Below are 20,500 nucleotides of genomic sequence, written 5' to 3' on the forward strand. Positions count from 1 at the left end.
TTTTAAGTAGTAATTGCCTTTTAAAGTAGATTTTTTTACACATTTAGAGCAGAGAAATGATTTTTGGTATATTTAAAAGTCTAAAAAGAATATACATATATATATATATATATATATATATATGTATATTCTTTTTAGACTTTTAAATATACCAAAAATCATTTCTCTGCTCTAAATGTGTAAAAAAATCTACTTTAAAAGGCAATTACTACTTAAAAAAATACGAAAAAAATTATTTAAAAAAATTATTTTGATTACTTCAAAGTACACATCGAGAGAAAAATGTAAATTTTTATGAATATTTGTTTGAATACTGTTATTGAATACTAAATGTAAACATATATTTATTTGATATAAGAATCATTAATTAAATTATTTTTTTATTTAGCAAATATTATTTATTTTTCGTTCGTAAATGTTATATTTATTAAAACAATTATTTATTAAAATTTACAGTTCATTTTTTCCTCAGTTTATCTTTCTTTTTAAACTGACAAAAGTATTATTTAGAACTCTTTTGAGCATGACCAACTAGCTACAAAAATCATACCAGTTATATTTACGAATAATAGAAAAGTTGCGAAAAGCAAAGAATAAAATGATATGTTATCCATCTTTAATAATCTAGATATCATTACTAAAAAATATAAAATGTTGAAAATAACTAAAAACTAAAATACATATACTGTCTACGTTTTTTGAATTTTGCTCTTCATGATTGCGCCATCGCATTATTTTATATATCTCTACGTATATGTTTTACATCGAATGACTAATCTCTTTTCGTCATAAATGGAACATTGATGTGATGATAAAATATCGATAGGTTAAATATAAAAACAGTTTACATTTATGACAAAATAAAGGAGAGAAAGAGAGAGACAGAGAATCACAATATTTATTTGGCGCTTTGGGATATAATCCCCTCAAACGCATAAGTATAACAAAACGATACATAATATTAATTAGATGCAAGAGAAGAAAAATATAAGTAAACACAAAAAAATTGTGTTGAAATGTGTGTTGCGCGCGCGCGCGCGTGTGTGTGGGGTGTGTGTGGGTGTGTGTCCGCGCGCTTGTGCGTATGAAAGCATTTTTATGTCTCCGAGAATATGTATAATTATTATAGATTGAAGTGATATGCTCGCGTTGATACAGCGAATAAAATATAAAAATAGCAGAGCCGATAAAGGGAAATTTACTTTTAACATTAAGGGAATCCTAAAGTCGTCTATTTTACTGATTCGGTTTTCAAAGAAGTATTTTTTTTTTAATTATCTTTACATAGATCTAAAAATTGTGGATTTTATCCACAATTAAAATATAATATATTTTAAGCCGGTCGACTTTAAGGCAAAAAAACGAAAAAATTGGAAAATTATAGTTTTGTTACCCGTTTCTGGTATCGTAATAATATTTGTTTGACATACAACTATTATATTTTATACGTATAAAACAACCTTGGTTTGGACTAGAGATCACATGAACAATGTTGAGTTCTTAGAATTAGATCGACTTATATTCAGAGATGAATACATTTGAAATAGATGCATTTAAAATGGAAATACAAAATGCAAAATGTCTATTTTGTATTTTACATTCAAAATCTTTTTAGAAACTATTTTATATCTTCATTTAAATGGTTTTTTACTATTTATTTTCTATTTGAAATGCATTTATAAGTTGGTACTAATAGTTCCTAGAAGACTAGCTCGATTATATAACGTTGTACGCGATGCGCGATATCCAACAAATATATAGTTTTTTCTAAACAATCTATATGCTCGTTGAATATCGCCTATCGCACCATAATTGTTATGGACTTTCTACAATATGCTATTACCTAAGTTTTAAGTTTTAAATCATATGAAATTAACCAATCACAATCAAATGTGAGAAGAATAATCTATTATGATTGATTCATTTCTTATAACTTACGACTTAAAGCTTAGCTAATGACTTATTGTAGAAAGCTCATTATAGGGCTATAAGAATAAGTTCCATATTAATTGTTGTGTGGTGTCAAACTTGTACTTTCTTTAAAAACGACTGCCATCTGGCATTATTGTTGGTCTTCGACTACCATGTCTGGATTATAGAAGGTAGAGACACAACACTTTCAATGTTAGAATTTTATCCGACAATCAAAAAATTTTTCTTAAATAAAATGACACGTGCTTTCCAAATTCAGCTGCAGTAGAATGTCTTTTTCGTATGGCAGGTTAATTATAAGATAGAAAGAAAATGACGGATTCTCTTTTTAAAAAATTTGTTCTTTTAAAGGTATTAGGTTGCATTGCTAGATAAATCTTTTTTGTAAAAGTTTATATTATATTATAAAAATTTATAATAATAAATAAAAAAAATTGAGTAAGAAACAAAAATTTAAATATGAAATAAACATTCAAAGATAAATAATATAAGAATATAAACATTAAAAAAATCATTTTATTTTAAAATTATTTTCATTTAAAAAATTCATCTATACTACATACTACAATATCAATATTATACGTATGTACACATACACATAAATTTTCGTAAAAAGGTATAGTATAGAATCAAATATTTAAATCTAATTCTAAGCTCTAAGAATTCTACATTGTTCGTATAATCTATTATCTAGTATAAAGTCAACCGATTTGGATTACGTTGATGTTTATACTTTAATTGTAGAAAAATGATGTCTTGAAAAATAATCGCATTCACAGTCCGTATAACGGATAACTTTAAGCTTCCTTTAAGAAGATCTTACAGTCGTCTATTTTGCAGACTAAACGCAAAAATTTGTGTCGCAATATCTTTTTTCTTTTTTTTTACAGATTTGAGAATTTTTTTCCAAAATCAAGGCATACGCATTAGTACGTGTCTGTGAGTGTTTGCTAATTAATAAAATTACCTAGATAATCTAGATGAGATGGCTTCATCTTATTTTTACTTAAATATATTATCTTCATTTGTATCTTAGATAAAAAAATTTATCTTTTTCAAATTATTTAGATAATTAGATTTTTATCATCAATAATTTGAAAAATATAATTATTGTATATAAAAGTGTTATCAAAAAATTTTTTGATAACGTTTGCTGATAACACTTTTTTATCTAAAATGCAGATAAATATAATATATTCTAATAAAGATAACATAAAACCGTTTTATGTTTGTAACTGTCGAGCTGTTAGCACTGTTTTCTGTCATCTCAGCTCGTAATTTAAACCAGACAGTTCGATGTGTACTAATTACTATAAAATTCGTTCAACTTCTATTCATTCATAGAAATTTTATGCATAATAAATTGACAATTATTTTGACCAATGGTTTTTTTTTCCAACGTTTAACTAATGAATTAACGACTTCGATTAGATGCGTTTCTAAGATTTGCTAATAATTTATGTGGAATAATTATATACTGAGAAGGTCCTAAAACAAGAATTAAAACGTTTCGTTAAATAAATATGAATTTTTATAGATGTTAATAATGTATTTATTATAATTTGTGTTGGCTCTTTTTTATTGTATTGATATATTCACTTGAGCCTGAATTTGTATCATTTGTATAAGATGAAGCCATTTCATTTAGACTATCTAGATAATTTCATATAGATACACTAGTCTGTGAGGTGGCATTTTTGTATCAAGAATGGAAAAAATAATTTTGAAATTGAGATTTCTTTATCATTTGTAGTCCAATATGATATTTAGAGCTTTTAATCCAATATGATGTTTAGTCAACATCGTGATAACGTTTGTTATATAGCGTGAGCGTTTGCAATCTGTACGAAATTGTAGTCCACAGACTACAATAGTAGTTTATGAACAAACAACGATTTTATGAACAAATCAAGTCAAGGTTTTAGAATTACTATTAGGATACTTAGTATCTAATTTGATACGAAAATGCGTTATAAAAATTTATGCATATGTGTGCGTGCGCTATTAATGTAATAATATGTATTGATGTGTCAATGACATGTAAATTGTCAAGAAGAAAATGGCACTCTGTTTACATTTTATATAATAATCTGGTTAATAATCAACATCTAAATTTAAAATGTAGCAATTACGTTTGTTAAAGTATTGTTCAATCGATTCTAGACTCAAACGTTTATTACTTACGATACATTTATTACTTAAGACACTATTTATAAAAATGTAGCGAAACTGCATAACTCGAAGAAAAATAGGGATGGTAGGATGGCCTTTCACAAAAATAAATTTTAAAAATAGTTTAGTTTTATTAAAAAAATTTTGTTTACAAGAAAGTATTTGGTTACAAAATAAAAAAAAGTAAAATATTGCAGAATATATGCAAATATGTACACATAACTCCTGCATATAGGCTGCATACAAGAAGATGGCAAGAATTGTAAACTGCCGAATGAGATGAACCATAACTCTTTTGAAAGAGGAGATTAAGTGTACTAACAATATAAAAGGGTTTCGAAAGGGCTTTGTTTCTGAAAAAACTGCAGTTAAAGTTGAGTGTTCGATCAGTTGTAGAATAGGTATTAGAACTGTGCCGATAATAAGAAAGCGGCGCGATGTAGTTGAGCGGATTGAGACACAGAGTTATTATATAATATATATATACTTTTTCTTATTCGTTCGACGAAAGTTGGAATCCCGGCAGCGTTAAATTCTTTTAAAAGTAATAATTATATTTTATGACGTAATTTATTTTCTTGTTTTATTTTAAGTAAAAATACTAATAACTGTGCACTTTATTTGTTACATATAATAATAAATAACAAGGTTTCTTGAAATTTTAATTATTTATTATAAACTTTGGACATTGCCATGCAATTTTGTGGCTGAAAACCTATGTAAAGTATTTAAGACATAAAGAGGACATATACCACAAACATTTTATAAACGACTTATTTTTACAGAGAGATACTAAAAGAGTAATGTATTTACTGACCATAATACCATCTTTTCCTTACGAGATCTGTTTTTATTCCTGCATTAGATTGTACTGGAATTCTCTTTCTCATTTTCATCATACACATATAGTTCTCACTTTAAGTACCAAAAGTGTACATTAGTTTAGCCATAGAAAATATACGTATGTAAGGAGCTTCCCTTAAAAGGATCCTAAAGTCATCTGTTTTATTGATTGAATGCATATAATATTTGTGACGCATTTTTCAATTAAAGTATGTACATTAATACGTGTCTGGCAGATAGAGTTTATACCGAGAATGGAAATGATTTTCGAAATTAAGATCTTTACCATTTCTCAATCAGATATGGTATCTTGAGCTGTCAAGTTGTGATATAACATTTGTTTGATATAAAAGCTTTGTAATTTGTATTTACAAAATTATAGTTCACAGACTAATAGTTTACACGAACAGACAACATTAAATTTTTAAGTTAGTTCCCCACGTGGTATAACTTGTGTGAGCATAACTTGCATCAGCCAATCAAATTGTATCAAATCGTCTCTACTACACATTATGATAGTTGAAACGATTTGATTAACTGATGCAAGTTACACTTATGCCGCAGAGAACCTTCTCTACGCTTGCGTAGAGAACCAGCTTTAGAATTAGACTTAGATATCTAATTCGATATAAAAATGCGTTAAGTACGAAAATTTGTATATTTGTGCGTGTAATATATAAGAATGTGTCGATATTGATAATTCAGTCTTCTGTAGTTTGGATTCCTTTAAGCAAATAATTGCTTTAGAAAGTACCCACAATAAACGAGAATGGATTAAAATGGATTAAAATTTTAATCCATTTGAATCATCCAAATGCGTATTTTGGTAGCACTTATGGTCAATTTTTATTATTATTTTTTTTTAGATTCAATTGGATTGAAAAATTACATTTGCTATTCAGAATTTTGAATTGAGCAATATTCACGATGCACTTAAAAAGTTGAAATCTTTTTTGGCATTGAAAGGCATAGAAATGTACTTTATGCGATTCCTAAAAATAAGTTAATAAAAACGCATTGGGAATGAAAAGAATTCATTTTAACATTCGCGAATACATCGAGTGAAATATTAATCGAGAACTGAACAATACAGCATCAAAAACACAGTAAAATTCAGCTCATATACAAAGATAGTTTATCATTGCGCTCTATTGAAAAAAAATCATCACGTTACATATCGAAATCATGTAATTAAAACAAGTAACAGATTGTTTCAAATTAGTACGTAAGCTTTTAAAATCATGTAATTTGGAAAATCACATGACATTAGAAATAATTTTATCCTTCAAGTAATTTTATAGTTATCGAATTAAAAAAATTTTAATGATATAGAAATAAAAGAAAAAAAACATATTATCATGTGACTCTTCAAATTACATGATTTATGAAATCAAATAAAAACATTAATAAAAAAATCATTAATTGTGAAGCAATTACGAGATTTACTTGTCTTAATTATATGATTTCATTATGTAACTTTGTGACATGTTTTTTTTTTAGTAGGGCGAGCTGTGGTATCACGAGTGAAGAAAGCAAGAATGAGAAGGAGAGAGGGGAGGAAAAAGAAATAAAAAGAGAGTTACGTTTTTCAAGATAAATTGCTAAAAATTGAAAATAAAAAATCTATATTAAATTTTCAAAATTTTAAATATAATTTAAAATATTAAAATTATATTTTGTTCTTTTCTCGATTCTTTTCATTTTTTGTTTTACTTTAATTTACTAAATTAAAATAAAATAAAACAATAGTAGCAATAATAGTGATTCCAAGAATAAGTCTAAGAAAAAATAAAAAATACAAGATAGTTAATTAAAAAAGATCCGCGAACCGTATGTCTTGCGTCAAGAGACAGTCCACGCGTTCACTGTTGCGAAGAACATACTGAAATATTTGAAGGTGGGCACAATAATATTTATGTCATTTCTATGTAACCGTAATATCGTTGATGGTACTTATAGCTAGCTTTCTTAAGGAGATTTTCTGTGACCGTCTGTGACGGGTATGAAAAAAATCGATATTTTTATGTATATTTCTATAGTTAAAAGTCTTGAAAATGTATACCTGAAACGTTAAGACAGAATTTATCAAATCGAGTCGCACACACGAGATACATATAAGCCCGACCGTGTTACACTTCTACGTATGCTATACCTTGGATAGAATAATGCAGACGTATTTCATCTGACTACGTAATAATTAATCATTATTCGATTTGACACACTTAATGTGTTCGGGATTCAATCGTGTGATATTCGATTGCTCAATGCTCTGTGTTCAATTACATATATTCTGTAACCAAACTCTATATCAGTTTTAAGAGTCACACACAAAATGACATCAGCTGAACAATCATAGTGTAAGGCTGCTGGATCAGTGAGCATCTTGCGTAAATCAACATGGAGTTTTTATATCGATCCTGAATATGTCTAATAAAAAAGTCCAATTGCGAGCGGTGTTCAATTTATTACGCTCCAAATTAAAGCCTAAGCACAAAAATGGCTGTAAAACTGTAACTGAATCATAGTTATAGGTTGACCAATATATTGTACGTTGACCTACGACTACAACTTACGTTTCACGATTCAGTTACAGATATATTTGTGCTAAGGCCCTTAGGTGTCGGTTACCCGGTAATGCTAATACCGGCGACACATTACAAATATTGATAAAAGCTATGAAAATGTATTGATAACATTAAGTTAAGAACTTGATAAAAAAAAGATAGCTCAATTTATAAGAACGCATTTTAAAGAGAAATTTTCAAGCTTTCAAATAATTTAAAGAAAAGTTATAAAAACTTTCTTTTCGACGTGCGCGTGATCTTAATATTGAATATTTTTCTTTTTAATTTTTTGCAGTTGACTTTAAAATAATACTGTCTAGAGACAAATAATCATCGAAAAGAAAGTTTGATAACATTTGAAAACTGGCACTTGTTTATTTTATATAAATTTTATTCGTAATTGTTTATAATTGTATTTTGTTCTTTGATCGAAGTACTCAAGAGAGTACATTTCTCTGAAATATGTTCAAAAGAATTAACAAAGTGGTAGGTACATATTCAAGTAAATCATTCAGTTACAAATACATATGAGAAGTATATCCGATTATGATCGTGGATAGATCTTATTCTCAGTCTCGTGATATGAAAATTCTGATCTTCTAGCTCCATGCAATCACGTTATTGCGTTTTTATAACAATATTAAGTTATTGATATTTTTGCTCGTTTTTGAATCGATCGAATTGTATCATCAGCACTATAGACTTTAGTTGAAAGAATCATGAAAGAGAAAAAGAAGATAGAGACAAACATTAAGAGAAGAGAAGAGGCTATAAAACATTTCGATCGTTTCTGAAACGAAAGCTGTGTATTTATTTATGAAAATTAAATCAGGAAATATATATATGTGTGTGTGACCTTTTGTAGGATGAAGAGAAAAAAGACAGCAGAAAATTCGAGAAAATTGATGAATTACCTAGTGAATTCGAGTGTTGCTTTTGTACTACGAAGGTATTTACGATCACTAACGTTTTCCTTCTGGCGGCACTACATACACCAATGGGCTGTTAACGAGTCCATAGTACCAACATGTGGTTATATATTAAAACTTAAATTAATTACATTTAACTTATGCGCAATATATGCATCTTCTCACTCTGCATTTCTCTGTCATCCGGACATAAATTTTTTGTCCGGCTCTTCGAACAAAATGTGAACTTTTTCATCTTCTCTTTACTTCTTGAAATATTTCGAAATCAAGATATATGTATATCGTTCTGTACGTCTTCTATACGATGTTCACACTACTTATATAGTCCACTGGGTGTATGCACTGCCTCTCCTGCCATTTATTTTTACGAAGCATAACATTTTCGTTGATAGAACACGGTTCACTTAAAAGCTTTAGTAAAGCACCCAAGTAATTCGTTTTTTCTTTTTTTTTTATTTAAAGGTGTCATTACATCGGAGTATCAAGCATTGAGCATCTGCACAGAAATTTATTGATGCATGATTTTGAATCTCCTGATTCCGGTTTCTTAATGCACAATAAAACAAGATAAATTAAGAGTGATTAGTTCTAATATCGCACTACATTTGACGTATAATACTAAAAAAGACCCTGGACACTTCTTAAGAAAATGACGTCCCGATCAAATTGGCTGAAATTTTGACATAGGTTTCGGCTCACTAATCAAAAGTCTCAATGGTCAGCAGGCCAAATAAAAGTTTTGGAATTACGACAGCTCAAATATCCAAAATTGACCTCCATCGTCAGGCAGTATGACATGATAGGCACTTGTGATTTAATTTTCGAACGAAAGATTGAATTTTTGAACTGATGCTTAATGTTCCCATGTAAAGGCTTCTTAAGAGTTAATTCTTTTAGGTCAAAGCATTGTGTCTTTCTATCCACGAAGCAATTACGCCATGTATCAAAATTAAGCATTATATTTTCCTTTGATATTTATCAGAAAGTCAAGTATATTTTAAAAACATAGACATCTACACCTACATTTATCTATCTATAGGGTGTGTAATTAAAATAAGGTGATAAACTTCAGGGAACTCTCCACATCAAACATGAAAAAAAGTTCACTTGATATATCCGCAAACGCATTGTTATTGTGAGATACAACTCAAAATATTTGTTAGGGGAATAGAAAGTAATATCTATTATTATTTAATATTATTTATTTTCAATTTTTAATTATAACAAATGTTCAAAGTGTTTCCCATTTGATTCGATACATATTTGAACATGTCAGATCATGGACTCTTTCAGAGATCCTGGGGAAATTGCGTGTCAAGCATAAAAAATGTATTGGTGTAGCATATCTTAATCTTTTTTTATTGGTGATTGAAACTTCATAAGCTAAGAACTTTAAGTGTCCCCACAGAAGGATTTAGATCGAGGAATTATGGAGGCAATGGAACTGGTCTAGCAAACATTTTGAACTATATCTCAGTAACAGTGGATTTGCGGACATACGTTCACATGAATATTTTTCCATGTTTTGCGATGTAGAGGTAATAAATTTATTACCTTACTTTAGTTACACCCTGTATATGCATGCATGCATGCATGAATTCTTTTCTTTCTACACATATAAGCTTGTAAATACACGTAATATATACGAGGTATGGCTATTAAAATAACGGGATTAGTATGAAAAAAGTATTTTATTTTAAAAATCTAACAATTTAATTATAATCCCCCTTCAATATACCCCCCACCCACCTCTATTCTTCACACACTTCTACATACGTGTCTTCCATTGTTCCCAATAATTGCATTCAGCAGACTCAACTGTTGCGGAGCGGATCCGTGAGCGCTCGCTGCTATTGGTGTATTCTTCTAGATCTTCTTATCCAATAGTAGCGAACACTCACGGATCTGCGCAACAATTGAGTCTGCTGAACGCGACCAATGTTGAAACTAATCAGCTATTAGATCAGTCATTTTTTTCTTCATCTCCTCTATTGATTAAAAATGGGTTCCCTTCAACGCACTTTTTATTTTTGGAATAGATAAAAGTCACAAGCCACCAAATCAGGCGAATACGGGGAGTTTTTTTTTAACCGAGGAATTTCAAATTAATGCGTTGCTCAATTTTTAAGCTCGAAGTTTCGGAAAGAAACCTAATATTTATGACCAGTCCGTTATTTAATAGCTACATCTCGTATACGCGCGCGCATGCACGCATGCATGCACGCACACGCTCGCATACATTCAAAAACACATTTACATACATTCACATATTGGATCATATATATTTTTCTTAAAAAAGGTTAAAAGTTAGGCGAAGATATCTATTATTAAAATTGCAGAATATAAGTAAAATAACATAGAATATAATCAATTAGCAGCGATGTTTAAAAACATATTAAAAATGTAAATATATATTGAATATTTTATATGTTATTAAATATTTTAAATATCCGAATTAAAGTTTCCGATATCTTTGAAATATTTTAAAGACATTTAGTGTTATAAATAATTATTTTAGAAATAAAATCAAAACTGAATTTTTAAAACATTAGGCAAATTCAAGCAGACAAAGCAGATAACCTACTCATCATGTAATTCAATGAGATTAAAGTTGTCATCCAATCATTTGGATCCAATCAATTATATTTTCTATTCATACAACACATAAATATTGAAGCAACATTTCAGAAACGTTGAATTGCAATATTATAAAACGTAAATTCAACATTTAAAGATATTGTAGACATTTAATGTCCGTTGAACTGCACACGATATTCAGAAACATATATATTAATTCAATATTTATTTAATTTCATATAATTTCCAGGAATAGTACACATCTGATTTAACTTTTACAACAAAATTGAACGAAACTATCAAAATAGACTTTATTTTCATTTTGAAACCAAAGGTCGCCTTCAAGAAATAATTTCATTAAAACATGGATGAAGAATCTCACAATGCATCTTTTATTTTATTCTGGATGTTGTTTTATTTACGAGAAATTCAGATTTCATCAAGACCATCTAGTGGCGGTGCTGCATACTGCTCCTGGGTGAGTAAATTTAGTGGAAAGTTTAGTTTTAATAACTGCAAATTGGAGTTAATTTGTTAGAAATTTATGTTTGTTAAAATATTAGTATATTACAATTATTATTATTAAAAAATATTAATAAATTAAGTTTCTAGTATAGCATTAAAAACGAGTTTTATTTAAAAAATTAGAATAGTATATCTTCATTAGGAGAGACTAAGGCAAAGCGGGATAGCGGGGTAAATCGGTATATCATTTTCTAGCCTGCTTGTTGCGATATCTCATAGTGATTAACTAAATTATGCTTTGTGTCTCGAAGAACATGTAGGCAATAGATTTTCTCCAAATTATTGGCATGATAACGTACAACGTGATATTGCGTAGTATCAATTTCCAATACCGCTTTGTATTTTTATGAAGGTAAGTCTTAGTGACAATGTAATCTCTATTAGTATTAGTACCGTGTTTATAGCGCGATAAATAAGTAAAAATTTTATGGTTCATTTTTTAGCTCTCCACCGTATGATTTGACAATCATCCAGTTAGTGTGCGGCTCGAATGAGATCCTACATCGTTCTTTACATCGTTTTTTACATCTTATGATTATTTGCGAGCCACTGACTGTAAGAATTTTTATTATCGGTTTAAAGTGTAATATGAAATTTATAGATTTAGCTTATATGCCTAACGATGTATATCCAAGATTGTTGAATGTCAGAAAATGAATTTTAGAACTCCCTGATTTTTCTAGGTTTTCCATATAAAAATGGAAAATATTTTATTAGTACTTATTTTTAGTATGGTTTTAGTATTTTTAGCAGTATTTATTGTTAGTTTGATTTGTTACAATTTCTATGAGGAAAGATGACAATGTAGTTTGAAGAAGAGATTATAGTTCGATATTTCAGATTTGTTGATGTGAGTTCAATTCTGCTTTTTCTTTGATCTAGGTTCATTTTTAATATTTTAATTATATTTCTTTAGGATAACTTTATGACTAATGTGACTAGAAATTCTCTATAATTCTGTCAATTTGTTTTATACTGAAGAGGATCCAGGATCGAAATGTTTCAAGGAATAAATTTCATCATTATTCAAACTTTCAAATTGAGAAGTTTAACTAGACTATTTTTCTATGCTCTTCAATCAGCGGTGGCTCGCAAAGGCATTTTACTTATTATTTATCTTAAATGTATGTCGCGTCACACATTTCTGATTTCACCATATTTCGATTCCATATGATTTTAATTCCACATGGCAGCTGTCAAAATCGCTCATTACAAGCATCGATATATGGTGAATCGCACTTTAAAAATTTTTGCGCATTCCGTAAAACATTTGTAAAAAAAAAATATTGCAGCCTTATTGTCCACGAATATATACGCATTGTATTTTTGTACAAACAACATCTTAAAAAAACCTTAATGGATTGTAATAAAATCTTAATGAAATTTATATGAAATGTAATGAAATCTTAATGAAATATTGCTGAAAGTGCATGATTAATTCCTATTATAATATATAGATTTCAATACGAAATTCAGTAATATTTCGTTATAATTCATTACAATTTCAATAATATTTTATCATTGTTCATTTCAATTTCAATAATATTTCATTATTCATTACAATTCAGGAAAAAATTTCCATCAGGGTTAGTTTGTCGTAGGTCTTGGATTATCGTGTGAATAGTCAACACAAATGAGACAATATTCTTTGAAATAGGTATTACAGTAATATCCAGATGGACGTGCTTGAATCTACCGAATAGTGCGGTGAACTTATCCAATAATGCTGAAACATTGCGAATTACTTTGAGTTATTGGCAGAGTCCGCAACAACTATCTCAAATGCGGCAATCTGTCTTCATGAACATCCAGACGCTGTATCATAAGCTTTTGCTCTACGTAAAGATAGCATAGACTGTTGCATAGTGTACAAAAGAATTAACTAATCAGAATCCTTCCTTTCCTTTCATTTCATGAAAAAAAGGAATTTTAACTTGTTGATTCTCTTATGCATTACGCGTTATGCAAAAATATGTGTTGCGGCCATAAGTCAGATTACGAACCGATTCAAAGGCAATCTGTCGAAAAGGGTCAAGAACGGATGCGGTTTCTGTTGCCGTATCGTAGTACACTCTCATCCTCGGAACTTTTATTTTATTTTTTTTTCAACTTTAGTCAGAACTCACGAGGTAGATATTTATTGCATGAGTTCCTTGCCATCTTTCTATGATTCTGCTAGTGCAGCATAGCCCATAGGCGACTGAAGTTTCTCCATTCCTGACTACATGTCAGCCACAACATTATCTCTTACCACATGTCGGACGTCTATCGTGAAATTGTTGCTTTGTATTTTTTTTAATATTATGTGCATACACGTCTCTGCTTTACATTTAATGATATATTTACTTTATATCTCTGTAATAATTTTTATGCCAAAAATAAATTTTATAAAGGTTATATCAAAAATAAAAAAATAACGAGATGATTTTAAAGCACGCACTTGAAAACTTGATTCCGTGAAAAATGCATACTCTTCGGCAAGTGATTCAAGAGTACGCAAGGGTATGAAAAAAGTATCGCTTATATATTTATAAGTATCATTTATACTTTATTGAATATAATTTTTTATAAATATCTCAAGTATTTTTTTACATGCATAATTCATATAAGTAAGTTTTTGACCGACGCGACGTTCGATCCCAGTGTAATCAATATGGATCTAGACCTAACAGTCTTGGCACTAGATCCAATTTTCACCCCGGATTTAGAATTTAAATACAAATTGTTACAAAATATGTAAGATATCGTTATCATCATCTGTAGATGATGACACATGTCTAAGAGTACGCATTTTTATCTTTTAGTACAATTAATCTTCTGTAAAAATAAATGTTTATATTAAATTAATATTTGAAAAACTTTTAATTCAAACTATAAGGAATAGCTTAAGCAGCATTTTATTGCTTAAATTTGGGTTCTTGTACAAGTTGTACAGCATGACAGAGAAAATGTGTATCCTTGAGCGGCCTTACCCCAGACAACAAAAAAAGTCCAAAATCGAGACGTTTTTAAGAGATCCTTAGACGTCTTGAGAGATATTTAAAAAATGTCTTTGAGATATCTTTTAGGCGTCTTTAGATGTCTTATGTTTCGTTTTCGGATATGTATGTCGTCTGGGATTCTATCTCTTGTATTCAGTCGAATGTGACAACATAATAGCGCTTCAAGAACAAAATCTTAATAGCAACAAAATGGTTTTTCTTAAGTAGATATGGACAACCGTATTGCAGATTTGGCGCATATTCCGTGCATGCAAAGGCAATCAGGCGAGTACAGTAGATAATGACAATGCCGATAGAAATTATTTTTTTATCTATGTAAAAGCAAGAGCAGAGAGAGAGAGAGAAAGGGAGAGATAGGAAGAGTAAGATAGAGGAAGAGGGAGAGAGAGCAAAAGAGCGAACGCACAACATTCTGTGGCTTTCTTATTCATTATGAAACCACATTGCAAATGAGTGCGATGAGATAAGCGCATTTCTTGATATAGACCGGCTTTTAACTCTGAAACACTATAATTATGAATCTGCGATTTGTCTTTTTTTCTTTCTGTATATATACAATATATACAGTGAAAGCAAAAAGTATTCATATAAGAAAATTTTTTATAAAAAAAGTCTTATTTGTAAAAAAATAAATTTATAAAAAAATAAACATTAATTAGTAATTTTATACAATGAATATATTCTGTTCTAACATAAACGAACAAGCTTTGCATGTATTTAAGATTTTAGAAGCTAAATTTCTCAATTGTACAAATACTTTTTAAGCAATTTAAACAATAGAATTTTTTATTTTCGTTTATTTTTTAGATAATATATTTTCTATAATTAATACACATCTTTTTGGTATATATAATTTTAAGAAACATCCAATCTATTTTATTCTTTATGAATAAATTGTTAATTACCTAGAAATGAACGTCGAATCGACGTCGAATTGGTGTTGAAATCATCGTACTGATATCGATTAGACATCAATTCGATGACTCATTTCTCGCTGGATAATATTTACTTTTTAAAAATAAAGTTTTTTTAAAAAATATTTTCTCTGTACGAATACTTTTTGCACTCACTGCATGTATGTACAGGATGTAAAATCGCGATTCAAAATATTATATCAAGGAAGTTTTCGAAAAACGAAAGTAAAAACGTTGTTTAAATTGTTTTATTTTAAGCAGTAATTTTTGAGATAATGGGGTCACAAATTTAAGTATGCTCAGTTACAGACGTTTAAATGGCCACCTTTCCATAAGAATACGATTAGGAGCCGATATGATTAGAGACCAATGATTGGTCAGTTAAACGCCGATTAAACAATTGGCGTTGGTGAAACCAGTCCTAGATGTGGCGCACGCGGTACGCGGAACGTGATAAAGTAATTATACCATAGGTAGTAACTAGCTTGATAATTTCTGCATATGACTTCAGCCGATTTCTTACTCGATTTAACAGTGTTACCAGAGAGGTTTCTCTCTGGTGTTACCATAATCATCAATATTATTTGCAATCTCTTTGATAAAAAACGCGAAACAAGTTTTTTCACACCGAGTTCCGAAATTATTTCTTTCATTTACTTTGCGATATATACAATATATACCCGTATTAATTTTTGGTTATATATTTAGCCGTTGAAATCGTTTAACCACGATACTGATCATGCCACATCGCCAAGTCTCGTGCTACTTGCTTCTTTTCTCTCCTATTATCAATATGAAGCATGGGAAACTCACCGGGCCAATTAGTGATAAATTAACATTTGTATGAAATTTTTTTATGTATAAAATTTCTCTGCACATTTTATCAATATTCTTTTTTTTTTCGTAGTTAGTACGTTATCACGTACCGCGTACCGGTAAGTTTCTTAAAGAAACCGGTACTGATAAAGTACCAATTTCTGCAGAAGAAATAAAAAATACAGAGAAACAATAGATATAAACATTTTAAAACATATTATTTTTTATTTTGTTCTTTTTTGATAAATAATAATATATTTATCTTTTATTAATTAATTTTACATACGTAGTAAAAATAAAATTGAAGAGGACCAATAGTAAACAGAAAAGATGTTTGTTATCGATTTTGCTTGCCAGTAACCATCAACAAAGTCTGTCATCTAGAAATCTTGGATAGCCAAAATAAAATTTTGGTTATTGATAATGATTATTCGTAACCAATATAAAATTCTAGTTATCTATATATAATATTTGTAATAAAAAATAAAATTTCCGACATTAGTAATGGTTATTCGCAATTAAAAGCTGTAATTATTTATAATGATTATTAGTAATTAAAATCAAAGAAAGATATAATTATTATGTTATAATTTTTTTTTATAACAGTTAAGTCTGATATATATGTGCGCGCGCGCGCGCGCGTGTGTGTGTGTGTGTGTGTGTGTGTGTAAAAAAATATATCCATAATTTAAACAAAGAAATAATTTTGAATTAGATGTTAATTTTTATAATAAAATCCAAGATAATATAAGAGAGCAGTTAGTATATTTATATTTTCCAGATATATTTCTAGAATGTATGTATATTTTAGAAATTCATGTTTAAAAAACATTTATGGACTTTAAATGATTCGAAGAAACTTACAGAAATCCACAAAGGTATAAATTATTACTTTTTAAGAGAAAAACTTTGATTAGATTAAAAAGTCAGTATCTAAAGCTACGTAGAATTTAGGCAAAAGCATACTGCTTTCAACTTTCTTGGCTCTCATGTAATCGAAACTTTTCATTTATTTCGTATTTTTAGGAATACAAAGACTTCACGGATCCGGAGAACATAATGCCCCTTGCTACAAGTGACTTTCGTAACCCAGTGTGTCAAGAAATGAGATCCCTTAGATTTAATAGCGGCAATGGTATTGGTGGAAGTGGCGCAGAACATTTAAGTTCATCATTAATGGAATCAAAGATCTCTCCAATTCAGCCATTGGAAACGTTAAGCTTCGCAAGTATGTACAACGAGCAGGAGTATCACTATGCAAAGACTTACAATGAACAGGGAAGCATCGACAGTTCAGATACATATGCAAGCTGTCAAACACATCCGTCACATTCACAGGTATGAGCTAATAACAAATTATTTTTTGTGAATGCAGTAATATGTTAGTGAAAAATGACAAATATATATATATATATATAAATTTAGGCTCTAACGAATAAATACAAAATAATAATAATAATAAAAACTTTTCGAACCCAACATAAGTTATTAACGTATATATAAATATTTTGTACTAAATAGGACAAAAAAGCATATATATAAATACGTTTCAATTCCATTTTGGCTTTTCTTTAGTATAATAACATCAAATAATAATTTAAAAAAAATTAATGTATTCGCAGATAAACGTGTAAATATAAAATTTATCAAAAAAACATTAGTAAAAAAAATGAGTTAATATGGTCATACGCTGGAAGCTGGTCAGAAATAATTGTTAGACGTTTACGTCTTGCTAACATATTCTTTAAATTCCAGTTTACTAAATAAATCATGACAAATTAGAAATCTTATAAGAAGACAACTATATCATAACAAAATATGCAGGAACAAAAATTGATCGAAATAAAAATTCATTTGTCGCATGTTTCATCAAACCATTCGGTTTATGTCATTTCGGTCTGTGTCATGTCAATAAAATTATATGGCTAAATATAAAATATATTAAGCGTTATAAAGTAATAAATTAAACAGTAAAATAAGAATTTACATGAACCGTTCAAAAACGATAAATAACCGTGTTGACAGTTTGATTGTTGTAAACATAATGGCAATTGAAACGATCAAGACCTATGTAAGTCAGTTAGATAAACAATAAAGAAATAGAAATGGGGAGAAAGTTCCAGAGAGAAGATGCAACATATAGGAAGGATTGTTGATAGGTGGAGGTACTACAGGAAGGGAGGGTAAGATCGTGAAGAGAGATACGTGAGTATGGGTGTGGAGGATGCTTGGAAATGTGTGTGAGTGTATTTGAATACTAATTGTCGATTTGACTTGACACTAGACGACGACGACGACGATAACGTTTCTTAATAAAATTTTACCTTATTTTTATATAAAAATTGAAATACCTTTCTTATTATTCTCAATATTCTCTTACTATTACTCGAGCTTATTAAAAATTTCGGGTGACACTACCGTATCTCTTGATGTTTCTGGATTTCTACAGCCTCCGTATACTTCCTTAGAAAATATTTCGTTGTAGCTATAATAGTCGTTTTACAAAATAGTATTTGATATCCTGACTCAGTGCTGTGTTCTGTCAATGCTGATTGTGTGATATGTTTAAATCTGACATCTCGTTCCTATATGCGCACCGTTCTCCTGGTTTCATCTGCAGAACTGAGTAGAGGTCTTCAGTCTTTGGAATTTCTTAGGATTTCACTAAGGCACAAATAGACAAGATTTCTCAGAAATCCTTTCAACTCCACTTCCTCTCTTTCACATTGCGACAAAACATTTGGCAAATCCTAGATCGCACGTATGAACAAACTCAAATCATCTACGCATAGTCACACAATCAGCATTGGCAGAACACAGCATTGAATCAGGACATCAACTACTATAGATAAAACAACTACTAGCTACAACGGCATCATATTTTCCAAGAAAGTACAGGGAGACCTTAATAATCCAGAAATTCAGATAATTTAAAGAGAGACATAGGCTATAACATGGGGTAAGTAAAATATGGCAGATCGCTTTTCCCTACCTCCTTCTAACTTCCCTTCTCAACAGAATTTATATAAAGGGAATTCTCTGGAGAAGTAACTCAATATCAGTGTTTCTTGTCCTGATGAAGTAAACAGCAAGATTCACAAAATGTTAGCATTAGCAATGGTTTAGTTATGATTTTCTTTGTGTGTGATAAAAGTTTACTATTACATACAAGTTTCAGTTTATGATTAGTACTTAACATTATATATAACGCATTAGGGATATTCTTGTGCGGAGAGCCTAAAGATTAGACTGTATACATCATGTATATACACTGTCATTGATGGAGGCGCGAGATAGTCTATATTTCTCTCTCGCTCGGAAGAATTTTACGAAACCTTTGTTTTCTAATCTCTGATTAAAGGGTCTTTAAAGAGATGACAATTTAATTATATTTTATTTATTTATAACACATGTTATATGCAAATTAATAAATTTTAATTGTAATTTCTTCACATAGTATCAATAATCAACGATATCATTATTAAATTTTATTAATTATTATTAATCATTACTAAAATTTATTAATTATTATTAATCATTATTAAAATTTATCAGTTATTATTAATTTTTATTAATATTATAGTATATATATAACTCAATATAATATAATATGATGTAACTTTTATTATTATTATTAGATAAATTATTCATATATATGCAAAGATTCGTTATTTTATAATAAAATTATGTTTTAGACTTCTACTATGGTAATACTTTTTCAATTCTTTCATTTCCGCAGGGTGATTTGACTGAAGACGCAGATAGTAATCTTTACATAAATCCTCTGGAGGCAACGGAAAAATTCAAAACAAGTCAGATGAAAAAATCAATTTCTGGTGAGGTTGGCCGAAACATCATCGCTAAAACATTGCCTAGCGCTGAATCTTTGAAGGAGGCCAGTAAAGTTAACCTGAATGATATGATGCCGAAACATAGGAAAATTAGAATCCAACAAGTGAGTGCCTTAAAAATTAGTATTCTAAATGTATTTGTCCTAAAGTATCTTTTAATATTTATTTATGGAAATATTTATTTACTTGCTATTATTCATATTATTATCTATAAAATCATAAAAAAAAAATAATGAAAGAATTTCTGACATCTAAAAATTCAAGAGCTTTTAACTGAATTTCAATTCATGATCTTACTTTCATAGAATTATATAGCTGTTTAAATTTTAAACTTCCTGCATAATATTAGTTCAATTAAAATTTAATTAAAAATCA

General features: G+C 29.2%; 1 protein-coding gene across 1 annotated transcript in view; it reads left to right on the forward strand.

Annotated features, from left to right (window-relative positions):
• LOC108752614 (potassium voltage-gated channel protein Shab) overlaps nt 1-20,500 on the forward strand; it is a 51,906-nt gene that overhangs the window by 28,368 nt on the left and 3,038 nt on the right. Inside the window, 3 exon segments of the mRNA XM_018493580.1 lie at nt 8,377-8,460; nt 17,301-17,612; nt 20,014-20,229. Of these exon segments, the coding sequence (XP_018349082.1) occupies nt 8,377-8,460; nt 17,301-17,612; nt 20,014-20,229 (612 nt within the window).

Source organism: Trachymyrmex septentrionalis, unplaced genomic scaffold, assembly GCF_001594115.1.
Source record: "Trachymyrmex septentrionalis isolate Tsep2-gDNA-1 unplaced genomic scaffold, Tsep1.0 scaffold112, whole genome shotgun sequence".
In the NCBI taxonomy this organism is placed as follows: Eukaryota; Metazoa; Arthropoda; class Insecta; order Hymenoptera; family Formicidae; genus Trachymyrmex; species Trachymyrmex septentrionalis.